Genomic DNA, 22,604 nt, shown 5'->3' on the forward strand with positions numbered 1-22,604 from the left:
GCTGACAGCTTCATAAACTCTAACAGAAAGTGAAAGTGTTAGTTGCTCAGACATGCCTGACTCTTTACAACCCCATGAACTGTAGTCTGCCAGGCTCTTCTGTCCGTGGAATTCTCCAGGCAAGAAGTGGGTTGCCATTCCCTTCTCCAGGGGATCTTCCCAACCCAGGAATCAAACCGGGGTCTCCTGCATTGTAGGCAGATTCTTTACCATTTAAGCCACTAGGGAAGACCAAACTTTAACAGGGTTAATTGGAATTAAAGTGAAGCTACCACATGAGAGCTTTCAGCTCCAAAGATAAGGGACACAGTTCCTTCTGGTTTCAGCTTTCTCAGGCGAGACATTTATGGCAGTGGGGAAGGTGAGTCCTTATACCGTGCAGCAGTCCCATAGGGAAACTCACTCATTAATGTAGAAAAGTTGCTTATCGAAAGATGAACACGTAAGGATTGGCCATCCAGTGCTGTGAGAAACTGCTGGGGTGGGGGTGGGGGGGCGGGGGGGTCGTTTTAGATTGTTGGAGGGAGAAAGCAAGGCAGGTAAAAGAGCTGAAATGACTCCAGGGTGACACCTAGAGGAATTAAGCTCACAAACAGCACATGTGTCCACCAGACGGTTTTCAGTAGTAATTTTATCTGGGCAAATGAACTTAAAAATGGGGAATAGAGTTTCCCAAAAAGAAGGAGAGAGGAGCCAACAAATACTTCCGTAAGTATTTACTTAATTGGGAACTCAAGGAAACCCCACCCTGAAATGGCCAAGATGGGGTTGTTTCACATTCCAAAACTGGTTTTTGCATAAAGAAATTGGTTTGATAAAACATCTTTTCAAAAATCTGAACCTAGGGTAACAAAAGTCCTTCTAGGAGGAGCTTGCATTTCTCTCCTTGTACCTTGAGATATAAGATGCTCTACCATGACTCTCAGGAACTCTTATTTACACCACCTCCAATTTCTGAGACAGAAGGGAAAAACAGAAAACTTTTTAAACTCAAGCAAGTAAATTTAACTTATTCTGTTAACTTACTTACAAATGAGTTTTAATCATCATAACTGATTAATGACTAAGTTTTTAGTTTCTATTTTATTTTTTAATGACTAAGCTTTTCAGTGAAGCTATGGGATATCTGGCTGGGTATGTCTATATGTCTGTGTATATGTTATAGAGATATTTCTACCTCTGGGTAGTAGTGCCAAAATTAATTTGTAAAGGAGCTCTATATAATTGGCTTAAATGAAATTGAGCACTTATATAAGTTCTCAGAAATATAAAAGAAACTAACCCAACTGGATTTCAGGTTCACATGAATCTGGGAAATATTCAGTATTACATTAATATCTGGTGTTAAACAAGTTTAAGCCTTTTGATTTAAATAATATTGAGATGACATAATCAGCATTATGTATAATCCTTTTATTGTATGTAGGGTTGCTAAAAGAGATCTGATTATCTGATTGTCAGATAATCAAATAAGACCTGATTATCTCTATTACAAAATTTGTCAGCAAGAAAAATAACTTGCTATAGTGAGATTTTTACAAGTAAATTAAGTGTAAATAAGAGTTTTTAGGTAAATTCTTTAGGAATGAACAAACAAGACCAAGCACTAAATTTGAAGAATGATCACGTTTGAATATGGAAAGAGGAACTGCCACTGAAGGAGAGGAACAAGGCAAGCAGTCAGAGAAGAGATTCTCTCTCTTTAGTTGCTAACTCGTGTCTGACTCTTACGACCCCATGGACTGTAGTCCACACTGGAGTGTGTTGCCATTTCCTTCTCCAGGGGATCTTCTCGACCCAGGAATCAAACCCGGGTCTCCTGCATTGCAGGCAGATTTTTACTGAGCTAGGAATAATTATGTTTTACAGTATGTTTACTTAAAAATAGTTTCTGCAGATTTTTGGTAATTTGAAACTTTGGAGTTTTGCTAAATTAAGTTAAATAATAGAAGTTTATTGAATATCTAGGTCATTTACTGGAGAAGGCAATGGCACCCTACTCCAGTGTTCTTGCCTGGAGAATCCCAGTGATGGCGGAGCCTGGTGGGCTGCCATCTATGGGGTTGCACAGAGTCGGACACGACTGAAGCAACCTAGCAGCAGCAGGTCATTTGTAAGTAAAATAATATACTGAAAATTAATAAAAAGATTATTTTACAGAGAAACTAATGATATTTAGGACTATTAGTTAATATGAGACATTTTCTATAAGAAAGTACCTGATTTTGGAAATTATAGCTAATAAGTTTGTCATTCTACATAATGCTAGTTTAGTTCATAATTGCTTACTTCTTAACTTTTAATAGAAATTAAGATTTTAACGATTTAAGATTATAATTAAAATATATAACTCAAACTTTCAAAAATTAATAAGGAAAATATATATTTGTATGCAAAGGAAAAATAAAGTATAAAGAATGGAAGTGAACTTTGTTAAGGGAAAAGGAAATAATTTTGTCCTAAAAAAGGTTAAAGACAGAGAGAGAAAAGGGACAGCACAGGACAAAATCTGAAGGTAAAACAAGAAAGTTACAGAAGGTTATGGAAAAGAAATTCCAGGAAAAGAGTTTTGTATGTGAGCAGGACTGGCGAAGATTAGAATTAACTTAATTGGTTGAGTTTTACTATTAAAAATAAGCTGGTACAAAATTAGAATTTGTTTTTCTCTCTCTCCTAAGAGGGACGAAGTTTTCTTGGAATATTGATCTGCTTTTGATGGCAGATTGTCGAGTTTCTTTACCTTTTAAACAACCTGTTGTAAACTTTTGTATTTGCCTCTGAAATATTCTATTGTCACTTGATTGAGGGCAGGAGGAGAAGGGAGTGACAGAGGATGAACATGGTTGGATGGCATCACTGACTCAATGCACATGAGTTGGAGCAAGCTCTGGGAGATTGGGAAGGCTGGCGTGCTGCAGTCCATGGGGTCGCAGAGTTGAACATGACTTAGCGACTGAACGACAACAATTGTCACCTGGTTAAATAAATATTTTTTCATAGTGACCTATGATCCTATTTGACCAAGAGTTTTAAGTTTTTTTCCTTTTTAAAAAATTATTTATTTATTTACTTATTTATTTGTGGCTGCACTGAGTCCTCACTACTCCCTGTGGACTTCCTCTAGCTGCGGTGAGGAGCAGCCACACTCTGGTTGCAGTGCCCGGGCCTCTCGCTGTGGCAGCTTCTCTTATTGTGGAGCATGGGCTCTAGGCGCATGGGTTTCAGTAGTTGTGTCACATGGGCTTAGCTGCCCTCGGCGTGTGGAATCTTTCCAGACAAGGGAATGAACCCATGTCCCCCGAATTGAGGTGGATTCCTAACCCCTGAACCGCCAGGGAAGTCCCCCAAATTTTTTGATATCTTTGACAAACTTCCTTAAACCAATTTTAAAATGAAGTTCTTTTGACCTCTAGCTAACTTGGGGATACTTCAGAGGATACTAAAACATCTCAAAGAAAAATAATAAGTTAATTATGCTTACTTGGTATATTAAATTACAGGGGAAGCACTGTCAACTTTCTTAGGTTATAGTACATGTTGTGTTTAGTTGCTCAGTCGTGTCTGACTCTTCGGGACCCCATGGACTGTACCCCACCAGGCTCCTCTGTCCACGGAATTTTTCAGGAGAGAATACTGGAGTGCACTGCCATTTCCTTCTCCACTATGGGTAATTGTTCTTAACATAAATGTTCTGGAAATTGTATGAAATGTCTAAAATTTGACTGTGTCCTGATAAAATGTTATCAGTCATAATTTTAATTATTATTTTAATATTCTATGTCACAAAAATAACAATTTCTTTGAAAACTACATTGTAATCAGGTCTTTAGCCATGCCTTTTAAAATCTTTCGTCATTTATAGACAATTATTATTTTGCTCTGATGCTTTGCAAAAATGCTTCATCTTCAAGAAGACTCATAGAAAGGGCTTTCTGGTAAGTACAGGTTTCTGAAAATGTTTAGATTACATTGCTTAACTGGGTAAAAAGTTAAAAGAATTCTAATGGAAAACTTTATTTTGGGGGGCTCCAAAATCACTGCAGATGGTGACTGCAGCCATGAAATTAAAAGATGCTTACTCCTTGGAAGAAAAGTTATGACCAACCTAGATAGTATATTGAAAAGCAGAGACATTACTTTGCCGACTAAGGTCCGTCTAGTCAAGGCTATGGTTTTTCCTGTGGTCATGTATGGATGTGAGAGTTGGATCATGAAGGCGGCTGAGCGCCGAAGAATTGATGCTTTTGAACTGTGGTGTTGGAGAAGACTCTTGAGGGTCCCTTGGACTGCAAGGAGATCCAACCAATCCATTCTGAAGGAGATCAACCGTGGGATTTCTTTGGAAGGAATGATGCTAAAGCTGAAACTCCAGTACTTTGGCCACCTCGTGCAAAGAGTTGACTCATTGGAAAAGACTCTGATGCTGGGAAGGATTAGGGGCAGGAGGAGAAGGGGACAACAGAGGATGAGATGGCTGGATGGCATCATGGACTCGATGAACGTGAGTCTGAGTGAACTCCGGGAGTTGGTGATGGACAGGGAGGCCTGGCGTGCTGCGATTCATGGGGTTGCAAAGAGTCGGACACGACTGAGCGACTGAACTGAACTGAACTGAATGGAAAACCTGACGGCATCATAAACCTATGAAGTATCAAGATTAACAAGTGCGGCTTTTTGTCTGAAATGTTACTGAAATTTAATCTTTGCTTTCCAGATATAAAGAAACCTTTCCCCTTAAGCTAACTGTGATTTACAGCAAGCTGATGAATTATATCTTTGTAAGCAGAACTGAAACATTTACCTTTTCTCTCTACTTGATCTGTCCGGAATTTGGAAACTCTTAGTGAGTATTCTTATTTTCATGGCAATACTGTTATTTGCATAAGTTCAATAAGAACCTATTCTCCTTACAACAGCACACAATTGGAAACATTAGTTATACTATCAAGGCTTTAATTGGAATGTCATAATTGAGAGACATGTGCATAGACTCAGATATGACAAGATAGCATTAAGGAACTAAGACTGACTTTATGGAGCCAGTAACTCCTTGAAAAAAATACTCTGGTACCTTGCAACCTTATCAGGTGAATAATTCAAGCCATTTCCTGGCAGGTTCAAGAACCTCAAGACATTTTGGATCCTCAAGAAGAGAGTGATTCACCCAAATTTATAGGTATTTCAAACAGAATCTGATGGCAAGTCCTTAACATGACTTTCCTGGCCTTGAGAAACCTTTTAAAGTTCAAATCTGAGAATGCTTATGAAAAGTTCCAGCAAAACCAATTTAAAAGAGCTTTTGTTGTTGTTCAGTAGCTAAGTCATGTTTGACTCTTTGTGACCCCAAGGACTGAGGCACACCAGGCTCCCCTGTTCTTCACTATCTCCTCGAGTTTGCGCAAACTCATGTCCGCTGAGTCTGTGATGCTATTTAACCATCTCATCGTCTCCCACCCGCTTCTCCTTTTGCCTTCAATTTTTCCTGGCATCTGGGTCTTTTCCAATGAGTCAGCTCTTTGCATCAGGTATCCAAAGTACTGGAGTTTCAGCTTCAACATCAGTCCTTCCAATGACTATTCAGGACTGATTTCCTTTAGGACTGACTAGTTTGACCTCCTTGCAGTCCAAGGGACTCTCAAGAGTCTTCTCCAGCACCACAGTTCAAAAGCATCAATTCTTTGGCACTCAGCCTTCTTTGTGGTCCAACTCTCAAATCTGTACACGACTACTGGAAAAACCATAGCTTTGACTATATGGACCTTTGTTGGCAAAGTGATGTCTCTACTTTTTAACATGCTGTCTATGCTGGTCATAGCTTTTCTTCCAAGGAGAAAGCATCTTTTAATTTCATGGCTGCAGTCACTGTCTGCAGTGATTTTAGAGCCCCCCAAAATAAAACCTGTCACTGTTTCCACTTTTCCCTTTCCATTTGCCATGATCTTGATGGGACCCCAAAATTTTGAGTTTTAACCATATATGGTCAATTATACTTATATATATAATCAGGTTAAGTTTATTGAAACTGGACTCATTTTGCAAGCAAATTAGTCTTAATCTGGCTATATTTTGTAGAGACAAGGATAGTTTTCAAAAGAAAAATTATGTTTCAGTAATATAACTTTTTTGATATTAAGTTCTATAGTTATCTTTGAGTTTTGATACTTACTGCCTAAGACTCACTTCGCAGATGACTCCTTTTTACCAATTTGCATTATTGTAAGGTTTAATGAACTATTAAAAGGACAGTCTAAAATTGTTTCTGATGTTTACCCTAGTAATCTATCTTTGGATGAAGATCAGATGTGTCATGACCTGAAACAAGGAGACTTCAAACTGGAAAAGACATCATTTAAAGAACTGTCTCCAAATCTAGATGAAAGGATTTTTATCATATTCTTAACTAGCTCGTGTACAGTGAAACCAAAGAGAATTAACTCCTGCATTTATTCCTCCCACTTTAAAAAGGGCCCCTGTACCAGACTGGTCTAAAGACAGGACTGCTGACCTCAATATCACCTTAAAAGAATACCCACACCAAGATGAGAAGAAGATGACATGAGAAGTGAACAGCTATTCCAAGATACTGGGCCTGACCTGTGTGATCATTTATAGTGTTTTCTTGGTTTCTATCATGGATACACAAATCCTATGCAGAGTTTAAAAATCAATCCAATTGTTGTATTTATGGTCAATTATCCATGTTCAGTACTTTTGGTTTACCTTGGTGGATTTTTCCACTCCAAGGCTTGCTTGGATGGCCCTTCGGAAATTTATTCTAGAAGAAAAAAGTTATATAGTTCTGTTCAAGCCCTTATTGATATTACTAGATGGGACGCCCTCACTTGGCTAATCAATCATATCTGCTCTGACCCTGGCCATAAATACAATTTTTCTTTAAAGGTTAATCACTCAAGCTCAATCAGAACAATGAGCTAAATGTCAGTCAAAAATCATAACCTCCTGCTTATTGGGAGAGACCATCCCTCAATTATGGGATGGATTTATATTGTTAATACCAGGCTATAGTCATTTAAATTTAAAGGCTTCCTTATGGTGGGAACAATTAAATTATACTAGGGATAATGAACATTAGGAAATTGGGCTGAGTGCCTTATGAACAACATCAACTTATCATTACCCTTAAAGATAGTGATTGGTATGGAACAGATGGGTCAGGTGACCAGGGCTCACATCCAGTGGAGGTTCTTGGTTTAAATGCTAACTTAAGGGACTTCTCTGGTGGTCCAGTAGCTAAGACTCCACACTTTCAATGCAGGGGGCCAGGGTTCTGTTTCTGGTCGGGGACCAAGACCCCACATGCTGCAACTAAGAATTTGTATGCCAAAACTAAAGATCCCTCACTCCACAACTAGGACTTGGTGCGGGCAAATAAATAAATTTTAAAAATCCTTACTTAAGACTTTTAAAAATGCTACTAACTGTACTCCCTGTATTCTGCTTACTCTACAAGATTGTTGTTTTTCATATTACCCAAAGTGCAGCTGAGATTCTGACAAATATTTTGATGACTAAGCAGCTTGAGACAGTTAACCAAATATACAGCTATTTAGTCCCTAGGTTATATTCGGCTCCTTGCGACTCCATAGACTCAGTGCACCAGGCTCCTCTGTCCATGGAATTCTCCAGGCAAGAATACTGGAGTGGGTTGCCATTTCCTTCTCCAGGAGATCTTCCCAACCCAGGAATTGAACCTGGCTCTCCTGAGTCACTTGCATTGGCAGGCAGATTCTTTCCCACTGAACCACCAGGGAAGCCCTGGCCAAACATATAGTTCTATATAAAATTAAAATAATTGTAATAATGTAACTCTGGACAGAGAAGCCTGGCATGCTGCAGTCCATGGGGTCACAAAGAGTCAGACACCACTTAACGACTGAACAATAGTGTAACTCTAGATATGGGAGGGAAAGTCGCTCAGTTGTGTCCGACTCTTTGCGACCCCATGGACTGTAGCCTACCAGGCTTCTCAGTCCATGGGATTTTCCAGGCAAGAGTACTGGAGTGGGTTGCCATTTCCTTCTCCAGGGGATCTTCCCAACCCAGGGATCGAACCCGGGTCTCCCGCATTGTAGGCAGACCCTTTACCCACTGAGCCACAGAAGAGGCAACAAAAGGGAATCATTTCCTGAAACACAGCAGACCAGTGAGACAAGTGGTTCAGATACTTTTATGCTACTATTAACAGGGACATTAATAATGCACTGAGTGGCATATCAAGGGAATCCTCGCTTGACCTAGGAATAAGCCTTCCTGGCACCATGGGACAATTTGGTTATGAAATGCCTCCCAAACCTTGGTTAAATTTAGTATCACAAGGTGGCACTGTAAAACAAGGAATGTCACTCACCATCCAGTTTCACCTAGATTAAGTCCTCAGCACTGACCTACAATATACCCTGAAAGAAATTCAGGATGAACAGGGTGAGCCACTGTGCTTTGAGAAAACAGGCAAAACAGACCCTTAGATAGCTAGATATGATAGGAACATTTTTTGTGAACCCCAATTCTTGCATTTTTCCATACTTAGAAAAGCATTAAAATCATGAACTGAGATACCTGTTCCTCTCGACTAGCAGTAACCTTCTACCAAGATGTAAGCTGGATTGCACACACCGCTTACCAAAGTTACAGATATACTGGCCTCTCCCCTACCACTTGGGAGTAGTTCCTCAGAGCTATGGAAGGCGAATCAAAAAGCTGATTCAGGGAGGGAGGGGGGAAAATAGATTTCTGTTTTAGAGTGTTGAGTTTCAGAACTGTTTCAGGAACATCAAAGGGGAACTTACCTACATAAAAGCATTTGGACAGCAACTTAAATTTAAAAAACAAAAAACTCCACTTACTTCATCAGAAAAAGTTCACTCCACTTATTTCCTTGAATCTCCATACCTGCTAAGAAGTGAAGATGTATGTTAGGATCTTCTGATGTCGTCCAAAAATCTTGGCTTTCTCTGCCCACTGAAGCCAAATAAAATATGGAGACAAGGTTTGGAGGAAATAGAAAGGTGGCTTCAATCCTCAGGCACTGGGCCTCCCTTCCTCGAGAAATCAAGGGATTGTATAGGTGAGGGCGCACAGTCTACGGTCAGTGACAAAGAACAAAGGTGTAAGAATCTTATATTCTTCTTCCTCTTGCACTGTTTCAAAAACAGTTATAGACTGGAGTCAAGCAGCCTGTTAGTTGGGTCCATTGTCTTTCCTGAATTGTACTGGAGCCTTCCCCTGGTGACTCAGTTGGTAAAGAATCTGGCTGCAGTGCTGGAGAACCAGGTTTGATCCCTGGGTCAGGAAGTTCCCCTGGATGAGAAAACTGCAATCCACTGGGATTCGTGCATGGAAAATCCCATGGACAGAAGAGCCCATAGGGCTATGACCCACAGGGTCGCAGAGTTCCAACCGACAGGACTGAACGAATTTTGCATGCAGGCACACACTGACTACAGATAGGAACATTCAAAGTAAAAAAAAGTGCTCAGAAAAGGGCAAGAGAAAAAAAGAAAATGTAAGGTTGGACCCCAGGGGCCATGATGGGCTACCCCTTTCTCTCCCCCGCCGGCAGGGGAGGTCTCTAACAGAAGGAGCCTCCCAGATCCCGGGGACCAATGACAGCACACTTCGCCAGCTAAAGCCGCCCCACCCCAGCCACGTAGAAGGACCTGTCAGCCCGTGACGCCTCGGCCTGGCGACCTATCCGAACTCCCAGTCCATCTAGCCTGACCATCCCTCGCAACGAACGTATAAAAACCACCCCCAACACAGTCCGGGCAAGGACTACCTCGACCTGCCTCGTTCGGGTCCGGGAACCCCGCCCGGGCGCGCTTCACCATTAAACAGCCCGTTAGACACTCTTTTGGTGTCTTGATCTTTTACCTAACATTTGGCGCCCAACGTGGGGCCCGAGGCAAGGGCCCATCCCGCGACGAGTGGGATTTGCGGTCCCCTCGGGTCTGGCCCGCACCGGACCAGGTCACCCCGTCACCCCTCCGGGACCATTCAACCGTCTGGCAGGATACGGGGTAAGTTCCATCGGTTGGGCTCTGCGGGTTGTTGCTCCCGTTGCGATTATGCCTAGGGTGTCCTGGTTCCTGTAAATCGCGGCCGTGTTTGGACCCCTCCTCTGCAAGCCAGGCTTGCTTCCTCGCCGCCTGTCAAGTTGGGGACATTCATCTTGGCTGAGTGGCCTTCTCCTGGCTGGGTTGATGGCCCGTTCGGGGACGCCTGACCAGACCACTCCCAGCCCCGTTAATGACTGGTCCAGGACCTTCGTTTCATAGTCGCCATGGGGGCGGCTGCCTCCAAGGCTGACCAGCCCTGGTCTACACCGCTAGAATGTCTACTCACCAACCTCAGAACTCTACGTATCTCCGGAGAAATTCATTCCAAACGCTTAACCTTCCTTTGTTCTGAGGCATGGCCCCAATATACTTTAGATATCAGCTCACAATGGCCGCCAATCAGAACTTTCGATTTTAACATCCTCCGTGACTTAGATAATTACTGCCAGAAGTCGGGAAAATGGTCTGAGGTACCCTGCATACAGGCTTTCTGGCTGCTGCGCTCCCGTCCAACCCTATAAACCCACTGTTCCCCTTCTGAAATTCTTCTATCACCCTTGCCAACTTCTCCCATGTCTTCCCCTCCTCCACTGCCCTCACTGCCCAGCCCTCCTGTGACAAAGCCGCCTCTATATCCACCCCTCCCTTCATGCCCAACTTCACCGACCTCCCCCACACCAACCCCCCCTCTATTGCCCTTGCCAACTTCTCCCATGTCTTCCCCTCTCCCACCATCCTCACAGCCCAGCCCTCCTGTGACTACGCCTCTTGCCACTCGCTCCCTTGGCTCCACCTCAATATCCAGCTTGACCACCTCCAATCCCAGACACCAAAAACAGCTTCCCCTATGAGCCCCCTTCTACAGGACCCTTCCCCCTCTGCCCATCACCCTCAGAACTGCCAGAAATGCCTTTCTTAATCCCATCTCTGTCATGAGACTTCTTGCAAAACCTAACAGAAAACTTTTTCCTTCTTCTCACTGGAACACTTATAGTACTTTATAGAATTAAAAAAACAAAATTCAGCCAAATACATTTCAAATATCTAATTAGTTATAGAAGATTCATAAATTAGGCAGCATCCCATATCTCCAAAGAGCTATAGTAAAGAAAAGTTCTTCAAACGTAGGACACAGAATCCATAAACAGAAGAAAAGATTACTTTAGGCATGAAAGTGAAAAGTTGTGTAGTCCTGTCCAACTCTTTGCGACCCCCATGGACTATACAGTCCATGGAATTTTCCAGGCCAGAATACTACACTGGATAGCCTTTCTGTTCTCCAGGATATCTTCCCAACCCAGGGATCGAACCCAGTTCTCCCGCACTGCAGGCATAGGTAACATATCTTATGGGGAACGGAAGGGATCTATATGGCACATTATCTCAGTTCCCTTTGGGGACAGCTGAGAGCCCGTTGGTGCTGACCAAAAAATTCCTGACTAACTTGTTAAAACTACATTTCTGGGTGACATTGAAATTTAAGCTACGACAGGTATTAATTCCCGGATTAGGGACTTGTCCTAACAATAAGTGACTCCATTTCAAGCCTATAGTTTTCTTTCAAACAATAGTAAAGTTGAAATAAGGACATCCACAGAGATGAAGTGACCTGGCAGAATAATAAAGCAGGCAAAAGACCTCTTCATTCCAAATCCCGCGGCGTTCTCCCTCACAATGCTGCCTTTTTGATTGAAATGGGTCTGGAAGTTAGTGCCATGCCCTCTCTAAAACTGAGAGAACATTTAGGAACCATCTGCAGAGTTAAGGAGTGGAAATGATCTCAGAGGGAAAGGATGCATTTTCCCGGTAGAGCGCCTCTTAACTGCTCCTCTAACACCGTTTCCCCTTTGTGTCTTTTAAGCGCGAAAAAATTTCTCAAAAGACCAGGTGCGCTCAGGCTCCCCTTTCTTAGAACTACATTTCCCACAATGCCTCAGGGGCCCCCACTTAGCTGAAGAACTACAATGCCCCAAATGCCAAGGGTTTTTTTCTTTTTAGAGGCAGACAAGCTTCCATTCGTGGAGAAGGCAATGGCACCCCCACTCCAGTACTCTTGCCTAGAAAATCCCATGGATGGAGGAGCCTGGTGGGCTGCAGTCCATGGGGTCGCTAAGAATTGGGCACGACTGAGCGACTTCACTTTCACGCACTGGAGAAGGAAATGGCAACCCACTCCAGTGTTCTTGCCTGGAGAATCCCAGGGATGGGGGAGCCTGGTGGGCTGCCGTCTGTGGAGTCGCATAGAATCGGACACGACTGAAGCGACTCAGCAGCAGCAGCAAGCTTCCATTCGGAGAAGGCGATGGCACCCCACTCCAGTACTCTTGCCTGAAAAATCCCATGGACGGTGAAGCCTGGTGGGCTGCAGTCCATGGGGTCGCGAAGAGTCAGACACGACTGAGCGACTTCACTTTCCCTTTTCACTTTCATGCATTGGAGAAGGCAATGGCAACCCACTCCAGTGTTCTTGCCTGGAGAATCCCAGGGACAGGGGAGCCTGGTGGGCTGCCATCTATGGGGTCGCCCAGAGTCGGACACGACTGAAGCGACTTAGCAGCAGCAGCAGCAAGCTTCCATTCCAAATTTTAAAATGAAGTTTACCCACTCTATAGTCCAGATATAGTCACTTTCCCCTTTCCTGCCAGAGACTTCCGTTCCCAGCTCGCACTTCGACTCTATTATTCTCCCGGTGGGAATGCCTAGGATAAATACGCAAGCGGAGAGTAGAGCGCATGCGCTGACCGGCACCGGGTTTAGGCCTTTTGGGCGGCTCGCAGGTCCGGGTGCGTCCCGCCTTGCGCGTGCGCAGACGATAAACCAACGCCCCAGAGTTGAGTGTGTTGTAAAACGCGGGTGTAGTGCCGCGTTTTAGTAAAGTCGCACGTGGAGAGCAGCGGTGGCCAGAGCCCGGTGAGTGCAAGCTGAGACTGGGGCTCGGGGGCTGCACGCGGGACTGGATGGCGGCGGCCGCTACAGGTGGGAGCCCGGCGGCATCGAGGCCTGGAGAGCGCCTGTGGGGAGGGGGCCGAAGTCGCGCGGCGGACAGTCTTTTAACTATAGACCCGGATCCTCGTTGCTATGCAACAGGGGGCGTCGTTACTAAGTAACAGGAGAGGCGCGCGTTTCCGGGGAGAAGACTTCGCGGTGCTGCTCCAAGGTCCTGTCGAGGACACGCGGCTGTCAGGTTTGCGGGACGAGGCCAGCGCTGAGCCCCTCGACCCCGACTCCTGGCTACGACTCGACTTTCCGCGGCTTCGCTCCGAGCCCTTTGGGGGTATCCCGAACCCCTGGGCCGCGCGGCGTCCCTTGCCGGCGACGTCACCCAGCAGCCTTGGCAGGGGACACGCTGTTCGAAATAGCACAAGCGTGCCACTGACACCCTGGCTCGGGGAGGCCGGGCCCTGGGGAAGACGCCGTGCGCATGGGAAGCTGCCCCTTTGCTCGTCGCCCTGCCCCCAAACAGTTGCTGGGCAGCAGCTGTTAGGGGTTTAGCGGGGGCTGCCCCCACCTGCCAGGATGCTGACTTCATACTCCCGAGTAGCAGCTTCGCCCGGTTTAGGAGCTTCCTTTCCACGCAGCTGTGCCTTTTGAGTGGCTGCTGCATATTTGGATCAACTTTAAAATAGTCTTCTTCGTACCTCTCCATGGCTCTCCGTTGTCGTGCTCACCGCTTCTTGGCGGGCTTCTGACACTCATTTAACGAACATTTATTAGTCATTGTTCTGTGCTAGGCGCTGGGGATTCCAAGGAAGGTTAGCTGTCAAGTCTGAAGGGGAGGTGTTCAAAGTCTATTGGGGAAGGCAGGCATAAAAACTGCTAAATTATGCTAAGTGCAATGAGTGGTAAATTGGCAATTTGTGGGCTACAACTTTCCTATAGATGTTTATAGTTTACAAAGTTCTTGTAGAAACATGTTAACTACTTGCATTAACTCTTAACCTCATTTGATCCCATTTTAGATTTGAGGAGACTGAAACTCAGACAGTTAAGTAATAAGGTAGAAGGTAGTGGCTTCTAAGTTTTATTTTTTTTGGCCGCACTGCAGTGCATGTGGGATCTTAGTTCCCTGGTCAGGGATTGAGCCCACACCCCCTCCACTGGAAGCATGGAGTGTTAACCACTAGACTGCCAGGGGAGTCCAGAAGTGGCTTCTAATGTGTGGCAGAACTGAGCCTGGGACAGAAAAGTCTAGAGTGCTTTGTACACTGCTGCATTTTGGGGGCTTTGCCCAAACAGTAGACTTTCCCCTGTGCTGCTGATCGTTTGTGGCAGCTGTCCTGTTATGCATCAAAAATCCCCAAGGAGCTCTGAAAACAAAAGCCTGAACCTGACTCTGGGGAGAGTCCCAGTAAAGAAGCCCTGGGGGCTGGAGGGTGCAGGTGGGACAGACACTCCAGATTGAGGAGGCTCAAGCCCTTCTCATGGCAACCACAATTGAAAACTGCTGCTCCATGAGGGCAGTTTCTATAATGATGGGGAAATCAGGACTGGCAGAAGGCATAAAATCAGCTGCCCCTCCTGCCACGTTGTGATTTATAGTGAGAGGAAGCGACCAGGAGGAAGGAGCCTTGGCAGGGAGTCTGGGGACCGCCCCACCCTACCCTCTTAGCAAACCACGGCTAAACATACAGTGCCTTCTCAGTGCTGCTGTGGCTGCTGCTGCTAAGTCACTTCAGTCGTGTCCGACTCTGTGTGACCCCCATAGACGGCAGCCCACCAGGCTCCCCCGTCCCTGGGATTCTCCAGGCAAGAACACTGGAGTGGGCTGCCGTTTCCTTCTCACTACCACAGTTAAATGAAGCAGTTTCCCCAGTTCAGGCTGTCCCTGCCCAAGCCATATTGCTGCTGCCTAATCAAAAGTGGCAGGTCTAGTCCCAGCTTTTTGCTGCAGAACCATGACCTGTGAGTCCAGCAGATGGGTCATCATCTGGTGGGTGGTCTCCTTGTGGGAATCTGGGTGTCCTCTGTCTGTGAGGTGGTTGATTTGGGGGCAGAACTTTAAGCTCCTTGAGGGCAGCGACCATGTCTTAATGAGGCAGGGTAGGTGGGGTGTGGAAGGAGCAAAAGGGCACGGTTTAGACCCTGGATTCTGGAGTGAGGTCCCCATCCTGCTGTGTGAACTTGAACAACACTTGATCTCTCTAAACCATAGTTTTCTGAGTAAATGTGGAGAAATAGCAGTATCTTATAAGATTGTTGTGGACTTAAATGAGATGGTGAAAGAACAAGTACTTTGTAAATTATAAAGCAACACACACACACAATTTGTTGTTGTTGAGTGCCTGCTATTTGCTGAGACATTTAAGACATCCTTCCTCTCAAAGCTCGTGGCTGCTGCAGCCCCTGACTCCCATGGCTTCTTTTTATCAAAAGTATTTGGTTGTGATGAAGTGAGGAGGTATCATGGTGATGGGTTAGACCCTTGCTGAAGGAGAAATGAGGAGGAATCCTGTTAAAGAAAACAATTTGAAGAGAAAGGGAAAAGTAAAAGTGTTAGTCTGTGTCCAACTCTTTGTGACCCTATGGACTGTAGCCCGCCGGACTCCTCTGTCCATGGGATTCTCCAGGCAAGAATACTGGAATGGGTAGCCAGTCCCTTTTCCAGGGGAATCTTCCCAACCGAGGGTTTGAACCCAGGTGTCCTACATTGCAGGCAGATTCTTTACCGTCTGAGCCACCAGGGAGCCCTTTGAAGAAAGGGAGTAGCCAGTAATCTTTCTTATCTGCAAAGGGCTCACTCCAGAATCGGGTTAGATTTGGTTTCTGGTATATTGCCGAAGGTTGAATGGCAGGCAATGCCAGCCTCACTGTGGAGAGTTTATTTCAAGGTCCCCCAAGTCTCCTCAGATTTCCAGGTGGCTCAGTGGTAAAAAATCCGCCTGCCAATGCAGGAGATGTAGGAGCCAGATGTTCGATCCCTGGGTCAGGAAGAACCCGTGGAGGAGGAAATGGCAACCCACTCCAGTATTCTTGCCTGGAGAATCCCATGGACAGAGGAGCTTGACGGGCTACAGTGCATGAGGTCACAAAGAGTCAGAAACGAATGAGCGGTTGAGCACACACAACTCCCCTGGACTGAAGCAAATGGCTGCCCGAAGGCTGAGGCTGGCACAGAACGCAGGAGGCTTCCAGTTGGGGGTGGGGGTGGGGAGCAATTCACGTCACCTTGACCTTCTAGATAGGAGGAAACGTCATTGGATCCCTCTGGGTGGAGGTCCTTGGATATAGAATCCAACCCAAGATAGCAACCCTGCTCGTTAAGTCCCCAGTGTGGTCATGACCCAGATAGACCAGGAACTGACCTGTGCTTTCCTCATCTCTGACCACGGGCAGGCAGGAACCATCTGGTTCTTGATTTGTGCCAGAAAAAGAGTAGAAGGCTTCCCAACCTGAGGTTGTTCCCTCTGAACTGCCTGTTTTGCAGCCTGCCTGATCCTACAGGTCTCAGGAGGGATTTAGAGCAGCTGTTTCTGTGCCAGAAAGTGCCCCAAATGTGATATTTTTATAACTGGTTCTTGGACCCTCCTTCCCACTGAACAAGAATGAGAATATCTTCTCCTTCTTGATTTCTGCCTGACTACCTGAGGGCCCTGGTAGCTACAAAAACTTCAAACACCTGACTGCTCCTGCCTCAGGGGCCTGGCTAAGCCTCTGCTCCTCAAATCTAAATCTCTGACACTCCCAGGAGCTGCAGGTTCATTTCTGAGCCTGGAAGAGAACAGGGAATTTGCCGGTGCTGTTTGACTTTTCTCAAGCACGGTAGCGAATAGAAGTTGGAACTGAAAACGTTTTTCTTGGCTAAATCCACTGGTACTTCAATGAGTTGATACTTCTTGTTGGGCCTTAACTTGCCTACAGCATCACATTACAGAGATCAAAGCATAAAACACAAAGCAGTTAAGTGAATTATCACCAGTAATTCATGGAGTGGATTGGTAGATGCCGAGTCTATTTTAGCTCATGAATAATCTCTTCTGTGACTTTCCAAATCACTTGTGAGATTTAAGTTGGAGAGGATACAGCACGGTATATGCGAGGGTGCTGATGTCACGTGCATGCATGCTAAGTTGCTTCAGTGTCCAACTCTTTGTGACCCCATGGACTGTAGCCCACCACGCTGCTCTGTCCATGGGATTCTCCCGGAAAGAATACTGGAGTGAGTTGACATGCCCGCCTCCAGGGGATCTTCCCAACCTAGGGATCAAACCAGTGTCTCCTTGTCTCCTGCACTTCAGGCAGATTCTTTCCCGCTGAGCCACCAAGGAAGCCTGATGTCAGGTGTGCCTGAATTCAGATTCTGGCTCCCCTACTTACTACTTATCCCTCCTCAGTTTCTTCATCAGTTAAATGGGGGATAAGAACAGTACCTACCTAATGGGTTGTTGTGAGGATTAAATGAGATAGGTGGCCCATGGTTAACTTTTTATTATTAATGATATTGTTCCTTAAAAGTTGTGCTTTAACTCTTTGCCTCCGTTGGGGGCTGGGGAGTTGAGGTCATTCATTGTGAGTGGATCTTGACTTTGTACAGTGGAATCCTCTGGGGGGCTTTTGCAGGTCTAACCCCGGGCCATACTCACTGTGACATCAGAACCTCCTGTCTTAGGGCAGAGGCATCAATAGTTTGTGAAGCTTCCAGATGTTTTCAGTGAGCAACCACAGTTGTGATCCACCTTCACTTCTGTGATTTGGAAGCAGAAGTTTGGGTCCAAACCCTGGCCTTGCTCCTTAGCCCCAGTGACCTTGGGCAGATGCTTAAGTTCTAAGTCTTAGTCTCTTCTCCTCTCTACCCATAGTGGTGAGGAGGATAAGGACCATCTCACATGATACTCTTGCAGAACAAATGGCCTGTGTACAGTGTGTTCTTGTGTATCTTTATGCAGTGGTAATCCTATTTGAGTGCAATTTTTAAGTTTGTAAAATATATATATTAGCTTTATCTAAAGAAGATTATAACCTCCTTGGGGACAAAGCTTTATAGTCTTATAATTTTTTTTTTTTTAATGCCCAAAGCACCTAATACACAAAGGCAGGCCTTTAGGTTTTTAGAACTGGAGTAAGCCTCAGAGAGATCTTCTCATCCACCTTAAGGCGCTGCCTATACTTACTGGTTTATTAATATGCAAACAGTAAAGAAAGTGAAAGAGGAACCTGTGAATCAGATGGTTGTACCCAGCTACGGCTGAAAGTCTCAGTTCTGCGTTTCAACTAACAGGGAGGAGCGGAGGAGGGTGCTGGGGCAAGTCATGCCCAGGACAGTGGGTTTCTCTGCCAGTTCGGGCCCTCGCTCATGTCATGCTCCTCAACCCTGACAGATCAGCCATGGCAGGCTCAGGCAGCAGTTCGCCATGGGGCAAGCATCTGCTCAAAGTTGTCCTGATGGTGCTCGTGGCCCTCCTGCTCCTGCACTCAGCGTCTTCCCAGTCACATCGAGACTTCGTGACGCCAGGACAGCAGAAGAGGGAGGCCCCGGTTGATCTCTTGAGCCAGATCGGTGGCTCTGTGCGGGGAACCTTGGACGCCTGGATTGGGGCAGAAACCATGCACCTGGTTTCCGAGGTAAGGAGAGTGTTCCCTGCTGTGACCACACACGTTGAGGACAGAGGAGCCGTTGTTGTTCACGGCCACCCGTCTTGACTCTACGTCCTCTGTATCATAATCCTTGGGACAGACAGCCCCCCAGTTCCATGGAATGAAGCCAGACAGCCCCTGCCTTTTGCACCCCCTTTGTTTCATTCCTACCCCAGAGCCTTTAGCTCCACCCTCATCTTTCCCTTATCCCCGCCTTTTCTTACCAGAAAGACTGGGAAATGAGCCGTCTTTGTAAACCTGTGTCACTGATGACGATGTTTCTGTTTTTGGTCTAAATCTGACCTAAAGTCTTAAATTGGCCAAATATCAAGACCTGAGTCCATATTTTCACCTGGAGAGGCGAGAGTGGGGATGACTCAGGGCTTTAAGGCAGGGCTGTCTCTTCTACCCAGTGGCATCCCAAGCATGTTGCCACATACTTTTGATAGGTCTTACTGAATACCTGAAACAAAGATCTTACCATTTATAAGATCCACAATACAGAAGAGCCGATTGACTTTGTTGTCACTGAAATATCCTAGCCCTTTAGGGATGCTGCTTCCCAGACCTTCAATCCTTGGGAGGCTAGGAGGACTCCCCACCAAATTTTACAGGGTGACTGCTTCAGGGATTTGATGATTCTCCCACATACCCACATTCACCCGCTACCACCACCAAAGTATTTGAGCACATCAGTTGAATTAGGGCCCCAGTGTCATGGGTTCCAGCTCAGGAAGGAGAAATGGCCCGTCGCCATGCACTGGAAGGTGGCTGTGGAAGGGACCCCTCGGCCAGGCCGAGAAGCAGGTGGAGGCGTTCCTGGCCGGTGGTGGTGAGGCTCAGAAAAGAGGAACATCATTAGTTATGGACTCATCTCGTGCCCTCCTCTTCCCACAGACCTTGGTGCAGATAATGTGGGCCATCTCGTCAGCCATTTCCATGGCCTTCTTCGCGCTGTCTGGGATCGCTGCTCAATTGCTGAACGCCTTGGGGCTAGAAGGTGAGTGGCAGAGAACTGGTTAGGTAGGCTGGAGTTTAGGGTGTCACTTCCTGTTTATGAGAGTTTATCTTTTCAAGGTCTAGACTTTTCCCTAGCTGTTTAACTCCTCCCAGCTCTCTCCAGAGGCAAACCTAAGAGCAGGCTAACTGTGGCATCGCGTTAAGCCATAGCATCTTTTCTAACCAGCACCCACAGAGGCTCAGTCCCGTTTCACAGATGCAACAGACTCAACCAAGGGAGGAAGTCTGCCCACAGTCAGCTGGACCCGATGCTGGGACTTAAGCTCCATGACCTGAGGGTTTTTCCTTGGCTAAGGGGGTTTGGCTCTTCCCCTTTTTATTGGTCCTTGACAGCTCTCCCCACTCCCTTCACCGTGCCAGGGTGGCTGATTCTATGACTCTCTCCCCTTCCAGGAGATCACCTCACCCAGGGCCTGAAGCTCAGCCCCGGCCAAATCCAGACCTTCCTGCTGTGGGGAGCAGGTGCCCTGGTTGCCTATTGGCTGCTGTCAGTGCTCCTCGGCTTGGTCTTGGCCTTGCTGGGGCGGATCCTGTGGGGCCTGAAGCTTGCCCTCTTCTTGGCCGCCTTTGTGGCCCTGGTGAGATCAGTGCCCGACCCCTCCACCCGGGCGCTGCTCCTCCTGGCCTTGCTGACTCTCTATGCCCTGCTGAGCCGGCTCACTGGCACCCGCGCCTCGGGGGCCCAGCTGGAGGCCAAGGTGCGGGGGCTGGAACGCCAGGTGGAGGAGCTGCGCTGGCGGCAGAGGCGAGCGGTCAAGGGGCCCCGGAACGTGGAGGAGGAGTGAGAAGGTCGCCGGATGCCATGCTGCCCCCTGCATCATACCAAAGAGCCAGCTGCTTCTGGGTCGCACAACCCTCCTTCCAGCCCCCTGCCCCTTTCTCGCCCTGTCTCTGAACCTTTCAGACCTTTCTCTCTGCAGCCCCCTTATCCAAGAGAGGAAGACCATGCCCCGACTTGTCCTCAGGGCCCCTGTCCTCTGAGGTTCTCTTGTTTGGGCTTGGTTCTCCCCATTCTTTCTCTGCTCCCAGCTTGTCTTAGCAGGGCAGGTGGTTGGCGGGGGGGTTCCTGCCAGCTTCTGCACCCGCTCTCAGCAAACACCCCGATCACTGCCGATGGCCTCCATGACTCAGCCACGACTTGCCTTCCTCCAGTGCTCTTTCCCTCCTGTCCTTCTCTACCTCCCCCTTTGCCAAGTCCTCTGCTTCCATCCTTGTTTGTCTTCTCCTCCCAGCCCTGTACTCCAACCAAACCCTAGTCCCTCAAGGCATACTCCTGTCCCTTTCATTGCCCTGTGGTGGGGTTGGGGAGAGGCAAGGCCTATGGGGCCTGAGGGCAAACAGAGGTGAGGAAGTTCCCACTTGGGGCCGGGGCTGGAATGTACCTTGAGTCTGTTACAAGTGCCTTAATCCGAGCCAGCGGGGTCCTCTGTTTGCCTGCTGCTGCCATACTGTATGTAAGAAACTGTCCTGTGGCTGCTTTGTGTCAAGAGCAAAGTGGTTCCTCTTGGATTCTTGATTCCCCTTCAGCCAGAGCAAAAGATGACTGCTTTGTAGGCTTGTGCCTGCAAGTAGGACCCTGCGATGGTTGTGAGATCCCCGTGGGGGTTTCAGAGACTCCGAAGGAGGAAGGAGGACTCATCTTCCTGTCTGCACAGCTCCAGGCGGTTCTCCATCTCTCTGTCATTGTCACCGAGGAGGAGTTGCTGATCAGCGGCCCAGGAGGAGCGCAGCACAGACAGCAGAGATGTACTACACAGCCCCTTCTCATGCTCTGCAGCTGAGATGTCCCCACTGTGGGGGGGCCACTCATTTCTTCCTCCAAGGCTCTGGTCGAGGTGGGTGGCCTCCTCTGCCAGGCCCTGCACACTATGTGAAGAGTAAAGAAATGCCCAGTTCTTACTGTTGAGGTTGAAATGGAATCACAGCTGCAGTGATATATATATATATTTTTTTATTGGCGCTTGGTTGGTTTTAAATAAAGTGCACGCTATTTTATTATCTCTTTCCGGATAAAATGTATTTGCTAAAAGTCTGGCTTCCCTTGATTGCTCCCTCTCCAGCTAAACCCATTTCTGCGGAGCTGTTCAGTTTCTCCCTGCAGGTGCCAAATAGGGAGAAAGGGAGTGAGAAAGAAAGCTGGTCCCAGGGACCCTTCCCTCCTGGGCTGAGGAATAAGGAGGGCATGCCCCATTCCCAAACTTCCTGGGACTGACCAGCTTCTAGAGAATAGTGTGCCTGTAGGGGAGGAGGGAAGGCACCGCCTCTATCCCTGTGTGCAGGAGCGGTAAAGGCTGGCCCCCAGCCAGAGAGAGACTGGCTTGCCCTCCCTGCATCCCCATTATGGTTCTGAACCCGGCCCATGGAATGGATCAGTTATTTCATGGAGGGGCCCTGGTGTGGGTTTTCCTTTTTAAACTGCCTAGGAGCCAGGTGCCCTGCTCCAGACCACTCACTCCCAACACTGCTTGGCAGAGGAAGTTGGGCCAGGAGACTGGACCTGGGAGGCAGGCCTCCCTGGGGCAGAGAGGAGCCCTCACACTTTTAGGCCCACAGGCTTCCTGCAGGGATGGGGCTGCGTGAACCCAGGCAGTGGTCCCCTGGCCCTATGGGCCCTCTTTCATCCCCTCTCCATTCCTGAACTCTGTTCCTTATATCCCTGAATTCTGGTTCTGGTGTCAGATGCCTTTACAGGTGAGCTGCTTGTGGAGTGGGGATGAAGCAGAGGACGTGGCTCTTTCCTCCTTGATCAGGAGCTTCCCAGAGAGGGATCGAACCGAACACTTCATCCTGTCCCTTGGCACAGCCAAATCAGTCCCCAGGGAAGTGGCCTTCTGGCCAGCCTCTAGCGAGGAGGCGCTCTGGGATCGGGATCCGCGGGGCACTAGGACCCGGCGGGGCCGAGGGGCAGCCCGCGAGCCGCGCTCGCTCCCTCCCACC

At 47.2% G+C, this 22,604-nt stretch overlaps 1 protein-coding gene across 1 annotated transcript; it reads left to right on the top strand.

The window, feature by feature from the left end:
* The first annotated feature begins 12,828 nt into the window (after positions 1–12,828).
* Positions 12,829–21,669, top strand: TMEM109 (transmembrane protein 109). The gene is made up of 4 exons (XM_052661748.1): positions 12,829–12,986; positions 18,392–18,635; positions 19,545–19,647; positions 20,061–21,669. Exons 2-4 carry the CDS (start codon positions 18,399–18,401, stop codon positions 20,450–20,452), a joined length of 732 nt encoding a protein of 243 aa, XP_052517708.1. The 5' UTR covers positions 12,829–12,986; positions 18,392–18,398; the 3' UTR covers positions 20,453–21,669.
* The last annotated feature ends 935 nt before the right edge of the window (positions 21,670–22,604 follow it).

The sequence above is a fragment of the Budorcas taxicolor genome, chromosome 25, assembly GCF_023091745.1.
Source record: "Budorcas taxicolor isolate Tak-1 chromosome 25, Takin1.1, whole genome shotgun sequence".
NCBI classification, from domain to species: Eukaryota; Metazoa; Chordata; class Mammalia; order Artiodactyla; family Bovidae; genus Budorcas; species Budorcas taxicolor.